This window comes from Marmota monax, unplaced genomic scaffold (genome assembly GCF_021218885.2).
Source record: "Marmota monax isolate L192 unplaced genomic scaffold, Marmota_monax_Labrador192_F-V1.1 WCK01_AAM20220418_F8-fsc00801, whole genome shotgun sequence".
Taxonomy (NCBI): Eukaryota; Metazoa; Chordata; class Mammalia; order Rodentia; family Sciuridae; genus Marmota; species Marmota monax.
Genome location: NW_026694097.1, coordinates 1 through 19,215, shown reverse-complemented (window position 1 = coordinate 19,215; position 19,215 = coordinate 1). Strand labels below are relative to the sequence as shown.

Here is a 19,215-nt window from a genome sequence, read left to right as displayed (position 1 = left end):
CATATTCCTCTCACATATAGGAAGTTGGAGGACATATTAAAATCTGGGGTGTAAATCAAATCTTGATCTGCTGGGGAGAAGCAAACACTGCTTTCTCCCTGTAGTAGACTTTTCACAAAAATTTCCTGGTTCACTAAAATCTTCCTGTCAGGGTGAGAAAACAAACAAACAAAAAACAGGTAAGAGTTGGACCAGAGACTTTAAAAATGTATGAAATATGATATGTCAAGAACTTTGTAATGTTTTGAACAACTAATAAAAAAAAAAAGGCAAAAAATAAATAAATAAATAAAATATCATGCAGTCTAAAAAAAAAAAAAAAAAAACATGCTTTCTCCCCAGGTTTCTAATTAGCACAGAGAAGCAAAAGGGACATTGGTTTGGGGACTTTTTCTTTCTCCTTGAGTCACTGACTGAAGGTAGTAGTTATGTAAAAAAGGATAGGAAGGTGTTATCAAAAGCTGTCTTTGTCCTCAGTAACCAGGACACAGTTTTGAGAAAAAGGAAAAAGAAGTTTTATTGCTTTGCCAGCAAAAGAGAAACACAAGGGACTCCTGTCCTAGAGGCTGTGATTCTGCCCATCAAGGGTGAATCAAAGGCTACATTCTCTGTCTGGAGCTATAATTCACGTGTTAATTTGGGAGATAGTCATTTCTTAGAGCTTCTGTCTGGTACCATTCACAAGTCTGAATTACTTAATTCCTATGGTTTGTGTGTGTGCTCACGGACAGAGAACTGGGGAAGAAAGGTAATCCTGTTTCCCCCAAGGCTAGGGAACAGGGAGGAAGAGACGTGTCCCTTTTTAAAATAAGTCTCAGTGGCGGAGGATCAAGGGCTATATTCAAAGTAGAAAGTGGACCATTGTTAAAAAGTTACCTGTTACCTGTAGAGGCATTAGTTTTTTATCTTAGCTCAGTAAGGAGGGCTATGCAAATATGTTCACTCTGAGCATTTATGAGCACCTAGTAGATGGTGACATTATGGTAGTAAACAAAAGGAAATTTCTGCGCTTATTGAATCTCTAAACTAGGCTGGGAGGCAATTAGGCGATAAATAAAATGCACATTTCAGGTGATGATGTGTGCCTTGGAGAAAAAAGGTAGGTGTTTGAGGGGGGGGGTGGGGAAGTGGGGTGGTAGGGAATGCTAGAACTGCTGCAGGGGAATCTGATTTTGCATTCAAATAATGTGATAGGGAAGTCCTCACCCAGATGATGACCCTTGAGCATTGTCCCAGGAGCTTGAAAGCTTCTAGGAAAGGAGGGAGCCTGAAGAGCTGAGTTGGCAGAATACAACAGTCACTAGTATGGCAATATGTAAAAACGTGGATGTGTAACCGATGTGATTCTGCAATCTGTATACAGGGTAAAAATGGGAGTTCATAACCCACTTGAATCAAATGTATGAAATATGATATGTCAAGAACTTTGTGATGTTTTGAACAACCAATAATAAAAAAAAAAGAGCTGAGTTGGAGGAGAAAAGCCAAACTGAGCTCCAAGGCCCAATCAAGAAGGGCCTTACTGCTACTGTGGGGACTTTGGCCTTGACTCTGGATGAGGAAGTATTTGTAGGCTTTTGAGCAAAGGAACATCTGTGAGGATGGTTCTGCTACTCTCCTTATTCTCATTGTTCTTGCAGAGGAAACATTTCACTTTCAGGCATTTTGACAGTATTTTAAAGAGAATACAGAAAGGGATTTATCTTTGCCTCCATTATCTTTTGTTAGTGCTCCTCCTTATTATTATGAGTTGAGTCAGAATAATACCTTTCTTATTTTGTTATTTTAGTTTGGTCAGTCTGCTGACAAAGCCCTACATAGTGAGTGGCTTTAATTACAGAAATTCATGTTCTCATGGTTCTGGAGACTAGAAGTCTGAGATTAAGGTATTAGTTCCTTCTGAGGACCAGGAGTGAAGGATAGGTTCCAGACCTTTCTCCATGACTTCTACAGTACTTTCCCTTTTTCATGGTGTTAGTTACATTTAACTGTGATCCAAAAAATATTAAATGGGAACTTCCAGAAATAAACAATTTATAAGTTTTAAATTGTACACTGTTCTAAGTAGCTCGATGAAACCTCAAACCATTGTTTCATCCTACCTAGGATGTACTTTGTATCCACACTGTGTATGCTACCCCACCCATTAGTCACTTAGTAGACATCTTATCAGATTGACTATGTATGTGTTCCAGTAACCCATATTTAACTTAATAATGTCCCCAAATTCAAGAGTAGTGATGCTGATACCGGCAGTTTTATTATAGTATATCCTTACAGTTGGTCTATTTTATTATTGTCATTGTTAATATCTGCCTAGTTTATAAATTAAACTTTATCAAGTTATATATGCATAGGAAAAGCAGAGTACGTATGTATGTACATATAAATCATATATTACATTAAATATATGTATAAACCATATATCATAATTATATAGTATATAATTATATAATATATAACATTATAATTATATAACCTATTATATAATTATTACAATTATTGAATATTTTATTATGTAATAATATATCATTATATAATTATATATATAATTAAAGGTTGGGTGCTATCTGAGGTCCCAGGCATCCACTGGGGTTCTTGGAATGCATTTGTCTTGCAAAAATGGAGACTGCTGTAGATGGCCATCTTTTTCAAGTATCTTCACATTGTCTGTTCTTTGTTTCTAAGTTTCCTATGATTACAAGGACACCTGTCCTATTGGATTAGATCCCACTGTAACAACACATGATCTTAATTCATAAACAACAAATAAAGTAAATTGGACTTTAAAACTTAAAAATTTATGTATGTCAAGGGACAGTATCAAGAAAGTAAAAAGACAATTCAGAGAATGAGAAAAATATTTGCAAATCATGTATCTGATAGGTGGCTTATGTCAAGAATATGGAAAGAACTCTTGTTACTCAATAATCAAAAGACAAATAACCCAAGTTGAAAATGGAGAAAGAATTTATAGACATTTCTACAAAGATATTCAAATGTTCAGTAAGCAAATGAAAGCCTGCTCAACATCATTATACATTAGGGAAATGTAAATCAAAACTAACATGAGATATCATTTCATATCTAATAGGGGCAACTAAAATAGTTAATAATATACTGATGAAGTATGAAGAAATTAGAACCCTTATTCATTCTCATTAGAAATTGGAAATGGAAAACAGTTGGCAGTTTCTCAAAATTTTAGGCATAGAATGACCATATGAACTAGCATTTATATTCCTAGGTAGAGCAAAGCTGGGGTGGGGTGGGGTGGGGTGGGGTGGGTGGTGCTGCAAACTTACTTGGTCCCCTAATAGTACTTCATTTAGGGATCAGTGAGTCACCTTTACTCTTTCTAGAGTAAAGGTGATCAACTAACTCATCTTTTCTGTGAGCAAGAAAATTACACGATGTGTAAGGGGGAAAGATTCCTACAGAAGACTTATAAATATAGGATTGGAGATGTAGCTCAGTGGTAGAGTACTTACCTAGAGTGCATTGAAAGAAAAGCAAGAACTTGGGAGACGAGCGAGCAATAAATGAAAGACAGAGACCAGGCAGAGATACACACTGAGAGTTTGTCAGAGCTGACAAATAAAGGCACATCCTTCCCTAGAAGAGAGAGGCAGGACAGGCTTGAATTTTGGGGCTTTTATGGGCCAAGCTCAGGGATCAGAGCCTGCGGGTCCTAATGCAGGAGGCTGAAGGGTGGGGTTGGTATGAGGGAGTGGTGAGCCTTTTCTGAAAAGGCCCTTGGACGGGAAAATGGCGGCTGTCACTTAAGATAGCCACCCAGATGCTAAGCAAGGACCTTACATGCATGAGGCCCAGAGTTCAATTCCCAGTACTGAAACTTTAAAAGAGAAAACTTATGAATACTAAACAATTTTAAATAATGAGTCTTAGAAATTATATTTTGCACACAAAATTTTCTTGCTTCTGACTGTATTCAAATCTGGGGCCCAGTGTATTATTGACTGACACCTGAATTTTACCCCCTAGAGTTAGGGTTAGTTGCTTATTGGTCATGGAATTTGGGAAGTCAAGCTAATTTCAATGAATTTTTTTTCAATCTTCGTGACTTTTGGCAGCATTTGACATTGTTGACTAGTTCTTTTCACTTACCCTATTTAATATATATTTTCATGCTGAAGTCATAGTGATTTTTAAAAAAATCAAGGTCCTACTTACTCTGGCCTGTGTCCTTATACTAATTTCCACTTCCTGCCATCCCCCCACCCCACTCCCACACTTCAGCTACATGAATTATTCTTGTTCCTAAGCTCACATTGATTCCTCCTGTCTCAATAGTTTTTGCATGCTCTCTTTCTTCTTGAAATGTTACCTTTCTCTCAGTCTCTTTCTGCCTGGGTAACTCCTACTTATCCTTTGTATTTAATATCTAAAATCTCTTTCTCCTCTGATTACAACCCTACCTCCCCTGATTGCAGGTAGAAGAGAGCACTCTTGAGTTCTCTTAGGATATCTCATATCAGTAGAGAATTACTCTGAAGGATAGCTTAATCACTACAAGTGGGTTTTCAGTTATTTGGAAAACATTTTCCGAGTGCCTTTGTGGATTAGGTACAGCAGTGCAATGAATAAAACTCTCTCTGACTTAAAGGAGCTCATAGTCTTATGAGGAGACTGGTAGACACATACAACAGGATGATGTTGTTTGATAAATGCAGGGAAAATTGCTTGTTCAGGATACATAATGGCACAGAAATGTAGAGTGGTCAACCTTATCTGGAATACAGGCCAAGAGTAACACTGGGTTGAGTCCTAAAGTTTTAATGGCTTTCATTCCAATTTGGATTTGTCTCATAGATACGGGTAGATAGTACCCCATGAAAAAGTGAGTTAGGAAATAACCTCATATAAGGTAAGAGGCAGGATAAGTAAACAGGGGCCTATTGCAAAGGGTCCTGAAACTAAACTTAGAAGTTTAGACTTGTATCTGTAGAGCAGTGGTTCCATATGTGTCAGACTCATTTGGAGGGTTTGCTTAAAAGCAGATTCCTCAGCCATTTTCCATAGTTTCTGATTGTGCTGATCTATGTGGGCCTGAGGGGTTTGCACTGCTCCCAGGCTCCCTGGTGAGGCTGATGCTGTTTATCCAGGAACCACACTTTGAAAACCATTAGTGCAAATGACACAGAACCATTGTTGTATTTATATTTGCATTTAGTGCTCAACTTTATAGCTTTATATTTACAACTAGACAGAAGGTCAGAGCGGTTCCAAAATAGTCTGTTAAAATAAGCTACCTAATAAGCTACCCAAGTGTAGGAATTCTAGTACTAGTGAGACATATAAAGTTTCACCTATAGTTTAATGCAAATAAGCCCACCATAGCAGCTGCCTTGTTTAAAGCTTTCTACTGTGCTGTTCTGAATCCTGTAGTGTTATCAAGAATAGTTAAGGCAATTCAAGAGTAACACTCATTCAGCTGACTAAAGCCAAGGACATGAAGTTGATTTGAGTATGCCGGAAATCTCTGTAGTACATACTTAAGAGTGATAGATTCAATATAGACTCGAAGGTTTTTGCCTTTTTATTCATTTGGTAAAATTGATAAAATACTGTCTTATCCAAGTATAACTAAATGGTTATAGAATTGATCAAGTAGAACTTAGAAAACAATAGACTATATGGAATACGTATATACACATGTGTAAACACACATACACTGTTATTTTCTGTAATAATTCCATTAGGAATTATTTTTAAATCATATTATATGGTTTCATTATCCAGTCTAGAGTTTAAAGGTGTCACTGCCTGAGAGAAGGGAGCTAACCTGTGGGTTCTAGTAGATTTTCAGGGTCTTCTCTAATGCTTTGATATTATTGAATTTTTTAGCATTTCAATGTAGTAATTCAAGCAGTTGCTAATTTGTAAATGACCTAAACTTACAAGATCTGCTGTGATTTGAGTATTTATGTCTTCTAAATACTCAATGTTGAAACCTGATCACCAAGGTGATGGTATTTGAAGATGGTATTTGAAGATGGAGTCTTTGAAGGGGAATTAGTACCCTTACAAGCCTGAGAGCGTTGCCATGTCCCTTGCACCATGTGAAAACATGTCAAGAAGACACCACCTCTAATGACAATTAATTTTGGATTTTACAGCTTCCAGAATGACAAATTTCTGTTGTTTTTCAATATATCTGTTTATGGTGTTTTTTAATGGAGGCATGAATGGATTAAGATGAGACCATGGGCTATTTCCCTGCTATTGTGATAGGGACTCTTGCTGTGGTTTCTCTCTGCCCAGTCCTCACACTGTGAGTACAACAGCTTCTCAGCCTGTATGTCACTACCTAGCTCCCCTCTTCCTTAAAACACTAAGGGCTCAGGTACTTCCATTACATTCATTATAGTCTATGATTTTTTTATAGTCAACTCTACTCCTACTCTCTCCCCCTAGAAAACTATAATCCTCACATTTTCTAGCACCTACATTTTATAAAACAAAGATCAAGTCCAGATATGTTAAACAATTTACCTCCTTCGAACATAGAACTAGTTAGTCACACACCTAATTCAGAACTTTAACTCAGGTCTCCTGAGTTAAAGTCCTGGACTCTTTCCACTGCACTACTCATTTCCATGGGTAGATGTTATGAGAGTCACGCCCAACACTTAAAAATGATATAGATCCGATCTGTGTTTCAAGGGTGTCTATCAAATCCATTCACCTCACAGTACTAATTTGAATAAGGGGTTCTGAATGTAATGTGTGAATTTAATTGATATGATATAATTACCTGTTAAATGTAAATGTATTTCAGGGCCTTAAACCAAAGGAAATGTGAGAAGTCCCAGCACTTGAGACATCAGAGGAAGGAAGTAGAAGGCAGGCTGCAGGCGTACTCTGACTAGACCACTCAAGATCTGTGAGGTCTCTGTAGTCTTTTCCCCTGTCAAGTGAGAGGTTCCACCATCAACTCCTGATGATTTCTGCTTATTTCTCAAGTATGCTCTCCATAGAGTAGAGTGACACTTTAGACTGGAATTCCAGGTATTTGATGTAATAAGGTATCCCCCCCCCACCTTTTTTTAAAGCACATACTAGCCTCAAATTGAAAAGCAAGGTCAATATTTTTTGAGTTTCTGGGGAGTTTTGAGATGATTTTCAGATAATTTTGAAGAAGTTTGTTACAGTAAAACTATTGAGAATTGTTGCCAGCTTCCTGTTAGGAAATCAAGTACCATTAACTCATTTTGAAACTTGACTAAATCCCTTTGAGAACACATACCTGTTATGGGGTGTCTCTCTAGAACTCCTGTATTAAAGATAAAATGATTAGATTATGAAATTAGTTCATCCATCCTAGTTTGAATAGACTGTCTGGGTGGTAAATATAGACAGCTGGGGCATGGCTTGAGATGGGTCACTGGAGGTATGCCCTAGAAGGGTGCATAGTCCCTGTGGCCCCATCCCTTTTCTTTCTCTCCCTGCTTCCTGAATGCCATGAATGGAGTTACATTCCTTCACCCCACCCTTCCACCATGATGTTCTTTTGCCTCACCTTGGCCCTACAGCAATGGAGTCAGCCCATCATGAACTAAATCTCTGAAACTGTGAACCCAAAATGAACTTCTCTAAGTTGTTCTTGTTGGTTATTTTGGTCATAGTGACAAAAAGCTGACTAATAAATCTTCCATCAAGAGGATTTGGTAAAACTTCTACTTAAATGTACAAGAAGATTCAAAGGCTGTTTGGTCTGTTAGAATGCATATGGGTTAAGGAATGTAGCCCAGCATTTCTTATTGAGGAAGTCCCTGTTCCTTTCCTTGATTGCCTGGGGACTGTGAGAAAATGTGTGGATTCTGCAGAGAAGGAAAGAGGACCTGTGTTGAGTAGTCAGGGGTAGGGGAGGCATATGCAGCCTTGTCCTCTGTGTGGTCACAGAAGTTGTGCTCTCTATTAGTATTTCTTGCTGGGACCTGGTAGGGGTTGGGGTGAGTTTTGCTCCCATTTAACAGTGTCTGGAGTCATTTTGGGTGGTCATCTCTGGGAGAAGGGATGCTACTGGCATCTAGTGGTGGAGGCCAGGGATGCTCCTTAATATTCTTCAGTATACAGTACAGCCCTCCACAATAATTACCGGGCCTCAAATACCCACAAGATTGAGAAACCCTGCGGTGAGTTCTCTTTTAAACTCTTCAATCTGCTGAGAATGCTATTATTAATATGCTTGGGAATACTATGACAGAAGAATAATTTTCTCTTGACTTTTTTTATACCTGAAAAATGTAGAGGTGCCCTTTTCATCCAGTTATAATCATGTTGTTAATAGAGTCATCAGTTTGTACTGTAAGTTACTTTACTCTCTTGCCTCATGAGAAATAGCACCTAACAGTTGTCCTTTGGTATTTTATTCAAGGCACTTCACTTACTTAACAAAGAACCATAAATCTTCATAGGCAGAAGATTTATAGCAAAAAGCATTTCTAAGATGTTGTTCATAAGTCTGATGTAGTGTCATGGCCAGAACAGTTCACCTAATGTCTAATATAATTGTCTTTTTCAGCACATTAACCCATTTGTTTTTGCTGTGTTCTCAATAGAATCTAGACTATCTAGGAGGGGGAAAAGTAAAACTATTTAATTAATTGCTTTAGAATATTGTATCACTTGATTTCATCTTGGCACCAATTTAAAGAGCTGCCATCCGGTACTTCACTGGCCACTGTTTGTCATCTTTGCCTTCTTTTTCTAAGCTAGATTAAATGTTGTGTGATTAGCCCACTTTTAACAATGCACAGCGTTACTACTTTAGACTGCACAGAAACAGCCATATGAATCTGGCTTGAGCTGGGTCACAGCATGTTGTCGCACACCCGCTTGCCTATACTTTTCTTGACATGAATATTTCTTGGATGAATGGTTTCAGGGCCACAAAGGAGCGTATTCATCCGTGTTGCTGGATTTACAAGGATTTTTGCACGCCAGAAGCATGGGCTGCATGAGCTCCATGTTAGTCACTTTAGCTCTGATCGTAGCATTAGTTTTCTGAGGCAAAAATAAACAGAAGTGTCTAAGCAACAAGCTGCTACTGCATTTGTTAGCAACAAGCTTTGTGATCAGACAATGGCTTTGTATCACCCTTTAACAAACAGAGAGCATTCACGTGATCAGGCTACGTTGAAGCCGAACACGAGAATATTCTTCTCAGCCTTGCAGCTGGGTTTTAAGAGAAGGTTTATTCTCTTTCATTCTTCCTTCTCTTTGGAATTTGCTTCTAGTTTTTGTTCTTTAGAATGGCTTTCAAGCTTTCGAGGGAGAAAAAGAATGTGGTAGTTGATAAATGTGTGCCATTTTCCTCCTAGACACGGCTCTCTTTGTATTAGCATGTTTTAACCCCAAATTAAGATTAAGTTTTAGGTTTGTTTTCTGAAAGGCAACATTTGCCCCTGAATTTCAGGGTACTCTAAATGTGGCATAAAATTTAAAGTTTAACTATAGGTTTAAAAAGTAAATATTTTTCTGAAAATGCATCCTCTAAACATACATTTCTTTAGGTATATCCACAAAGCATCTTAGCTTGCAATAGACTAGTTTGGAGCCAACTATATTTACCTTTATCCTCACATAAAGGGGACTCTGAAATAGTAATTTTCCTATGTTGAGATAAATGCTGAGTTTATCTCAACATAGGAAATAGCCAAACATAGGACAAGTTCAGAAACCATTATTGTAGTCCAATGAAAATACCTCCCTTGCACACATATGGAAAAATTCCATAATATCTGAAAGATCATCTTGAATGCCATAATCTATTGACCTGAAGTCTGTCTGTGATCCTTTGTGATAAGTACTGGAAAAGCTGCTTCTGACAGATAAACATGTTTTATGATGTTTAAGTTTTTCTAATGACTGCTAAACTTGAGGAGGTCCTATTTTGTGCATTGGAAAATAGTGACTACTAAGTGGGATATGAGAGAGGTCATGATCATCCTCAGAATTTGAGGTCTCCAGTGTAAAAACATTTTGGATTGCACTCTGAGGGAAACCAAGAAATTCAATGCAGAACTTTGTCTTTTATTATTAGTAGCTCCAAATCTCCAAGTATATATATATTATGACTCATCTCCAGAGAGCCTGATCTGGACTGCCTACATAGGTAGTTACCATATCTAAGGAGGATATTTATATTTATCTAGTGGGGTTTTTTTTAGGCCCTAAACATTACTAACAATCTCACTGAGTTTCTGAGGTAGGCATGCTCTTCTGCTCTCCCATCCCTCACCCTTTCACCCACCTCACTCTATGAAGATAACCTCACTCACTTGGAGAAAACAAAATCCTTGCAAAAGGAACTGTTTCAGCTTACAGCCACCCGTCTCCAAATTTCTTGTATCTTACATAGATTTGGTCTGCCTCCACGTTACTATCATGGATAAGGTGGCACTTTTCAAAAGCTAATCTAATTTCTAGATTCCATTCCCTATCTATGGCCCCTTTTTACTTTCAACTGGTTCCTTCTCATTAGCATTAAAACCAGCTCACTTGTCTCCCACTTTAAACAAACAAAAAATACTTTCCTTTACCCCAACCCAGCCTTCAGGTCGTACTTGCAAAGGCGGTCCATTCCCCATAAGGTAAGACTCAATGTTCAGTCATTTAAAATTAATTTTGTAGAGGCTGGGTATGGTGGTACACACTTGTAATCCTAGCTTCTAGCAAGTGTGAGACCAGGTTTGGCAGTTTAGCAAGACCCTGTCTCAAAATAAAACATAAAAAGGGTGGGGATGTAAATTAGTTGTAAAGTGCCCCAGTGTTCACACTCAGTATAATTAGTTATTTAATTTTGTAGGGTTGTTCTGTTTTGTTTAAGTTATATAATATTAACCTAAGGAAGAAAACCACATAGTTGTTTTTAAGTTAAGTTTTTAAAAATTCTTGCACAAGGCCACATAACTTGTAAATAACAGAGTCAGAATTTGACTCTTAACTCTAATTGCCAATCATACTGAAATTTTTCCACTGGATTTGGCGTGAGGTCACTGGTGATCTTAGCAAAAATATATTGTCAGTGGGTGGGGGATAGAGGAGCCATATGAGATTAGTTTAAAAAATAGGAGTTAAGAATTCTTCACCCTGAGCCCAGGATGGTGGCACATGCCTGTAATCCCAGCAACTTGGGAGGCTGAGGCAGGCGGATTGCAAGTTCAAGGCCCTAAGCAACTTAGTGAGACCCTGTCTCAAAATAAAAAAAGAGCCGGGGATGTAACTCAGTGGTAAATCACCCCTGGGTCCATTCCCTAGTACAAAAAAATTAAATAAATACTTTACCCTGTTTCTCTTCTTCACAGCCACAGTTCTAGAAAGAGCACAATGCCTGATACATAGTAAGTACTCAGCAAAATGTTAGCTATATTGTTATTGGCCTCTCAGTAAAATTTGACATATTTCATTCATCCACTCAGCAACTGTTTTATTTGAGTTCCTATTGGGAACTATTGGCACTTTTGGCACTGTTATAAGTGCTGGAGATACAGCAGTGTATAAACAGATAAAGTGCCTTCTTTTACACAGATGTACATGTAACCTGGCTTTTCAGCTTGTCTTCTCTTTTGCCACTGAATGTACGGTTTATTTAGATTATATCCTGGGATCATTTTGTTTCTTCCTGGGTTGTTTAACCTACTCCCAAGATGTCAGTAACCATCGAAGAGCTGAACAATTGTGAACTCTAGACCTATTAGATAGATCAAAAGCCCTCAACCCAATTTTTCCTGTTCTAGTTATCATTTGTTGTATAATACACCACCCTAAAATACAGTTTCTTAAACAGCAGTCATTTATCTTGCTCATGCATCTGCACTTGGGCAGAGGCTGGGAAGAATGACTTCTGTGCTTCACATGGCATCAACTGGATTAAGACAATTTGCTTTCCAGGTAGTGTACTCCACATGATACCAAGTGAGTGCAGGATTTTGGCCAAGGTCTTGACCAGAGCTATGATCTAGGAAGCCTTGGTTCCTCTCCATGTAAATCTCTCCATTATCTGATTGTTCAGTTTTCTTCTGTTTGGAAGCCTTGGGGCAGGTGGATGATGTTCATGGTGGCTCACAGCTCCAAATCAGTAGCTTTAGACAAACTAGTCTTGGAATTTACAGTATCGCTTCTGCCGTAATCATAAGCCCATTCAAATTCAAGAAAGGAAACATATTCTCCTTCTTAGAGGGAGATTATCAGAAATGACATTGTAAAAAGAAAGTGAGACCGAAGATATTGTAGCTATCTTTGGGAAGTCTCTATCACATTGTCCAAAGTTGAATTAATAATTTTCTACATGCCTGATTTTTCTCCATTGTTCCCAGATCCATAATTGGCTCCACCACCAGCGTGACTGCTTATGTTAGAAACCTAGAAGCCATAACTAACACCTCTTTACCTCCTTTCTTTTCATTCCTCCGGAACCTATCTTCTACCTGTCCAGTGGATCACTGGATCTGTCATTCTCAAAATTTCCAGACCTTTCTGCTGCCACTGGCATGAACCTAATTTAGGCCATCACTTTGTCCCTCTGCAGTTTTGCTACAATGGTTTCCCAACTAGAACTTTCTCTTTTTTCCTCCTGCTTCCTTTGTTATCTTTTAAAATATAAATCCATTCATGGCATATCCCTGCTGAAAATCCACTAAAAGCTTCACTTTGGGGCTAACGAATAAAGTTCTTTCTCTGGCCCCAAAATATTTGCATCTTCTGGCTTGTACCTATTTCCAGTTCATTTTGGATCTCCCTTCCCTTTTGCATCTGCTATACAATAGGGTCTTGAAGTTTTTTTCTCTTTAGGGTTCTCATTTAACCCTTGCTGTTCTTCTTGACTGCCACACTGTATTCATATTCATGTTTGAATGTGATTTCTTTAAGGAAAACTGGGTTAGAATTCTCTTTTAAACAGTTCAGTGGTATCTGCTCATCTTTTTATAACCCACATTATACTTTTAATTGCTTGTATCATCTTTGGTTTTCTTCCTTCATAAACTCTATGTGGTCCAACAATTGGTCCTGAATCTCAAAAGCCAAAACAGTGCCTAACAGATACAGCATTCAATACAGACCTACAAATGAATATGTATGTATACACATCCATATCAAGATATTAAATATACATACAGTGATTTGTGAACTTTTACATACAGAGGTCTAATAAAAAATTTTTACATTTGGGTAAATTTGTCAGTGATATATTCAGAAACTACTGTTATTTGGGAATATAGATGTATTTATCATGAATCTATTCTATTACTTAATTTTGCTATTTTTCAAAATATAGAGTTGTTGTGTTCCCTCTTTTATACCTTGTCCTCTGACTGGGTTCTATTCATCACTTATATTCAAGGTAAGGAATCTGCTGCAATGAAAGCTGATCTCCTGAGGGCCAGGAATATGAAAAGGTACATTAACCAACTGACTGTGGCAAAGAAGCAGTGTGAAAAGAGGATCAGAATTCTGGGAGGTCCTGCCTATGACCAGCAAGAGGATGGGGCCTTGGATGAGGGGGAAGGGCCTCAAAACCAGAAGGTAGAACTTTTTAGTTTCTTACTTTGACCTTATAATTTTATTATAAACAATGATGTAACCACATATATAGTCTTTTAGCTTTTTAGTATTTCACTTAAGACGTGTTCCATAATTACAGACTCACATACTTGTTTTTATGAGTAAAAGAACCCTGTTACTTGGTGTCCTTGACTTCTATCAACAGTAGAAGGTAGGCATGGCAAGGGTGTGCATGTGTGCATATGTGCCATTGCATCTTTTCCCCTTGTTTTCCCCCAGTTTCAGAGAAGCATGTTTTTATTTGTAGGTTTCCAATCAAGTCGCTCACTCAGTTGGTTGAAATAACCACCTGTGAAGTAGAAAGCATCTTAAGCATTATTTTGCTTACTCCTTGCCACATGCTATGAAATTTGTACTCGATATCTTCATTTTCAAAAAAATAAAATGCTATATTTAAGTAACATACCTAAGAACACATAGATAGAATGAGGCAGAATTAGATTAAAAACACAGATGTGATTGATTCACAAGTCTTAAGTGCTTTCTCTCTAAACCATAATGCCAATGACTTTTTGTATTACAAAACTCTGGATTGTGTTGCTACCAAGTCTTTAAATCACAGAGCCTAGGAACATGATGTAGCCCTACTTTAGTGTCTTATCCTAACTCTAAAGGACCAAGTTTGTCTTACAAGACCTGGAGCATGCTGGGATGGAAGGAAACCGTCAGTATACCCTGAGGAGTTTGGCTGTACCATCTGAGACCGGGACTGAAAGGCAAATGCCAAGATCCTTTTTTGTAAGCTATTGTTTAGTCACAAAGAAGCCAGCATCTATAAGCTTCTAACCTTCACCTGTTCTGATTTCTTGATCTTTCTTGCTCTTCTTCGACTTGGATCAGATACTTACTTGTCTGTCACATTCCCCTGCATCCCTATTCTAGTGATGTGCTTTGTACTTTTTCACTTGTTCCTGGACTAGTCTCCATTGGAGCCTGTTCAGGCAGGTTTCTGTCCCAGAATTCTGCAGTATCTTACACACATGGCACAAGTGCAGCTCCAAGGGACCCTTGTTTTATAGAGGAGTGCCCTGCCTATGAGAGATCTGTTAATTTTGCTATTGGCAATGGAAACTTTCTGAGATTTTGGATTTTGATCCAAAGTGAAAACTTCACATTTTGGTGAATGTAAGAGTAATTTGGTAGGCTGAATATTCTCCTTCTTCTTTCTTTCCCTCAGCTTTTGGTCTCCTAAATAAATATCTAGCCCCATTTGTCATAGATGAAGTCTTAATTTATGTCCTATTCATTCTTCATTAATCCATTCATTTAATTAACATTAATGAAGGCCCACAGTCTCTCAGGAATAGTGCTAAATACTAGGATACAAAATGAGTAAGATAGAATCCCTGTTCTCAAAGAGGCTAAAGTAGGCCGGGTGTGGGGGCACATGCCTGTAAACCTAGCAGCTGGGGAGGCTGAGACAGGAGGATTGCAAGTTCAAAGCCAGCTACAGCAAAAGCAGGGCTCTAAGCAACTCAGTGAGACCCTATCTCTAAATAAAACACAAAACAGGGCTGGGGATGTGGCTCAGTGGTTGAGTGCCCCAGAATTCAATCCCTGGTACCAAAAAATAAGTAAATTAATAAAAAAGTCCAAAGTAATTATAAAACAAAATGAAAGTAATCTAGTAGAGAGAGTAGAAAATATTTGGGGTTTAGAAATTAGTGACAATACATATCTAACCTTTTCTAAAGAAAAGCCAACTTTCACATCAGTTTATTCATTTCATCCAAGTCCAGTCCAAAACGAATAATACTGAATGTAGTCTAGGACTCTGTATTTGAGTCTAAAAAGGTCCCCTGGCTTCATCTGTTGCTGGAGTTGTTAACCCCATCTTCTCTCTTCTGTAGCTAAAGTTGATGTGAGTTACTTTAAGCCTCTTTATAGTAGAGTTAGAATTTGTGCTTCAGAATTCTCTACTGGTAGGATTTACACAAAGTGAAGATATCTGTTGTGATGTCACAAAATTAGTAAACTGACTAAATACTAATGCCTTGAAATATATATGGAAACTGATTACTAATGGTCTGTACAAAATGAATGGCCATCTCCTTTAGTTAGGTACCAGAAGTTGTTAGAAAATGCCTTTCTCTTTCTACCCGAAAAGCATATTAAGCAAGGGCTCATTGTTGGATAGAAGAGTTGAATGTACATTGACTTTAGAAATATCTTACTGGTAATAGTTGAGAAATTTGCCAACTGCCATGATGTTAATTTTAAGAATCTCAATATATGAGTTTTTACTTAACTTAAAATTTTTGAGTTCCACTTATTAGATATAAATTTTTACCACTAATTCAGGCTAAGGTTATGGCTAAATTAATCATTTCACCTAATTGAGTTTTATACATTGTTATGGAGGTCATCTGTTTTCTCACATTAGAGCCATCCATATTCAAGGTTGTTCTTTCCGTGTCTTCAGGTAGATTCCTTTTTCTGTTTCTGCGAATATACAGAATAGTAAACAAAGGAGTAGTAGAATTGAGTTTGGTATATTCAACAATGGAATTTTAGGGACCAATTAAAATGATGCTTACAAAAGATTTTTTAATGAGTGTGGTATTGTAAACAAAAAGTCAGTATATAAAATCACTTGTGTATTCCTCAGCTGTATAAAAATATGATGGAAAACAAAATTCTAAACCTTTAGACTCCAGCTTTTTGGTCTTTTTATACATTCTCTTCAATTTTTTCTATCACTGGCAACTATTGAGTTTTAGGCATAGAATATACTTTCTGTAGGGATTTTTATCTGTTTCTAGAACTGTACCTGATACCAAGTAGATGTCAAGTAAATCTTTGTTGAGTGAGTGAATGATTAATAGAAAATTGTATCTCTTGAATATATGCATTTTGAATATTCAGAAAGTTTTATTCCTTTTAAAATTTAGGAAGATGGTAGATGAGATATTTCAGTTTACGTTGGCTATGACCTTAAAAGTGCATTCTTCCCTAAATGTAGAAGTTAATCTGTTCGAAGTTAAAGCAAACTGGCATTTAAAATTTGATTTTAAAAATATTTTTCTTAAATTTCTATTATAGATTCTTCAGTTTGAAGAGATCTTGACCAATCCTTTGTACCGAGAGCACTTTCGATTATACATGGAAAGGATAGACAAAAGAGCTCTGATTAGTTTTTGGGAGTCTGTGGAACATTTAAAGAGTGCAAACAAGGTAGTATATATAGGCTCAAGGGATTTTTAATTCCTAGCTGATGAAAATTGCATGTTAGGCATGTTGTCTCTTTTCTCAACACAGCTGTAAGTATACATTAAAAGAATATTTTAAACTAAATATAATGTCATTATATCTCAGCCTGTTTTGACAAATAAAATTATATTTTGGAATGTGTAGTCATGGGGAAAAGAGATTCATAAGTGTCCTAAGAGATTAAATTGCTATTTAATAAATTTGGTCTTGTTCACCTCAGTCTCATAACCTTGCCATTTATTATAGCATAATACTCATTTTTCCTTTTTGTTCATTTTTATTCTTCACTTTATAATATGTATTTTTTCACAACTCTTCTTTAATTTCATTTAAAATTTGATTGAATAAACAAACATAAAGTACATTTGTGGTTATGTATGCCTCTGTCAATGAAGAAGCCAATGGTTAAACAGTGTTCTTTGTACTTGCAGGTTCTGAATAGATAATAAAAATTAGCTGGGCAAGGGGATATAGTCCTGGCTACTCAGGAGGCTGAGGTGGGAGAATAGCTTTAGTAATTGAGGCCAGCCTGGGCAACATAGCAAGACCCTATCTCAAAAAAAGAGAAAGAATAAATGTCTATACATTTTTAGTGTATATGTATGCATATGTCTACATACATACATAGCAATATGTTTATATACATGAAATATCAGTGTATAACATTTCCAGAGGTTTATTAATAGAAGCACAGAGAGCATTCTTGTGTATTGAATTGCTCATTTGCTTATGAATTTTGCTAGAACAGAATGCTAATTTAAAATACATTATAAATCACAAACTGCCTTGGTTAAGGAACTAAATACAGACTTACAGTATTTTTAAATTTTTGTCTTAGGAATATTTCTCATTGTTAAGTTACAAACCACAAATTACCTCATTTTACCCATTATTGTATTTGGCAACTTCATTGCTTTTTTTAATCAAAACCTTTAGCTCCTCTCAAAAGAATACAGTAAAGAACAATCTAAAGAGTTTTCTTAAACAACTGACTATGTTTTCAAAATTCTCAAGAAATAAGAGCATACAGTTTCCTCAAAATAGCCACATTTTCACCTAGCAGCTCATTACTATATGTATTTTATTTTCACTACTGTTGAGAACTTTACATACCATTCCTAGAGTTAATAAAGTATCTCTAGAAGAAGTGTAAATATTATGTCAATCAAAAGAGATGTTGGCATTTCTGAACTAGGCCAGTGGTGGCCCAAGTGTACTGTGTAAGACTAAGCTGATCAATATAAGGTTGATGACAATGTAATTATGCTGCATTAACATTTTGAAGAATATCTGTCTTCTTTTTTCAAAATGTACAACTATGATATTGATATATTTCTGGGATAAAAATTACTTATATTAGTGGGTGAGGACTTACAAGTATTCATTTTGATAAAAAGTCAGATGAATTTTCATCAATAATTTGTATCCCTATGGAATTGAGATTTATGGAAAGCTATCCATTGCAGAAAAAGAATTTCTAATTCTTGTGTTTCCTCCATTTCTGGCTTTTAAAAGAAATTACAGATGTTAATTGTTTGACATAAGGTGCTTATTTTAAGAAACCAGTAATTTTTTCAGGGCCTAACACTTATCCCTTAACTCTGAACATGGACACAGAAGTCTAAGCTCTGCAATGGTAACAGTATCAGGATACATCCCAAATATCTTCCTTCCAGCCTTAAAATGCAAACAATTCAGTGGAAAGTAATTTCTCTCAGAGATGATATTACTTACCCTTCTTCTTCTTCAACTCTTGTCTTTTCAGAATGAAATTCCACAATTAGTTGGTGAAATTTATCAGAATTTCTTTGTGGAAAGCAAAGACATATCTGTAGAAAAATCACTTTACAAAGAAATCCAGCAATGTCTTGTAGGAAATAAAGGTATTGAGGTGTTCTACAAAATCCAGGGAGATGTATATGAGACCTTAAAGGATAGATATTACCCTTCATTTATTGTCAGCGATTTGTATGAGAAATTGATGATAAAAGAGGAAGAAAAACATGTCTCAAAATTGATTTCCAACAAAGATGATATGGTGAGTCAAATTTAATTTTTGACTTCTTTTTCAGGGAATAAGCTTTCAATATTATTTCAGTGAATAAGCTTTAAATATTATTATATTTTGGGCACATATTAGAGGAGCTAAATTTGATGTACACTTCCATGTTTTAATATATAGGCTTTTAAGTAGAATAAGAAGTTCAATTAACTCGTTGCTTCTGATCTTGTACAATTCTTTCTTCCCTTTTCCGCTCTTCCAACCAATTTGCTGCCACTTATGAGTACTAAGTCAAAATCTTTGCCTGCCTTAGATACAACCCTAGTTTGACTCCTGAAAAATAAGAATAGACCATTTGTGGCTTAGGCCAGCTAAAGGAATCAGTAGAGCTATGTCTAGCCTCCAATTAGTGA

The 19,215-nt window shown here is 36.7% G+C and overlaps 1 protein-coding gene across 2 annotated transcripts in view; it reads left to right on the top strand.

Annotated features, from left to right (window-relative positions):
* Positions 1-18,868, top strand: part of LOC124107194 (sorting nexin-25-like) — a 41,383-nt gene extending 22,515 nt beyond the window's left edge. The window contains exons 4-7 of one of the 2 annotated variants that reach the window (XM_046465104.2): positions 11,334-11,369; positions 13,370-13,551; positions 16,633-16,764; positions 18,566-18,868. In XM_046465104.2, the coding sequence (XP_046321060.2) occupies positions 11,334-11,369; positions 13,370-13,551; positions 16,633-16,764; positions 18,566-18,853 (638 nt within the window). In that variant the 3' untranslated portion in view covers positions 18,854-18,868. The remainder of the gene's footprint in view (positions 1-11,333; positions 11,370-13,369; positions 13,552-16,632; positions 16,765-18,565) is intronic. The other variant, XM_058585777.1, reaches the window with a different exon arrangement.
* Positions 18,869-19,215: the final 347 nt, after the last annotated feature.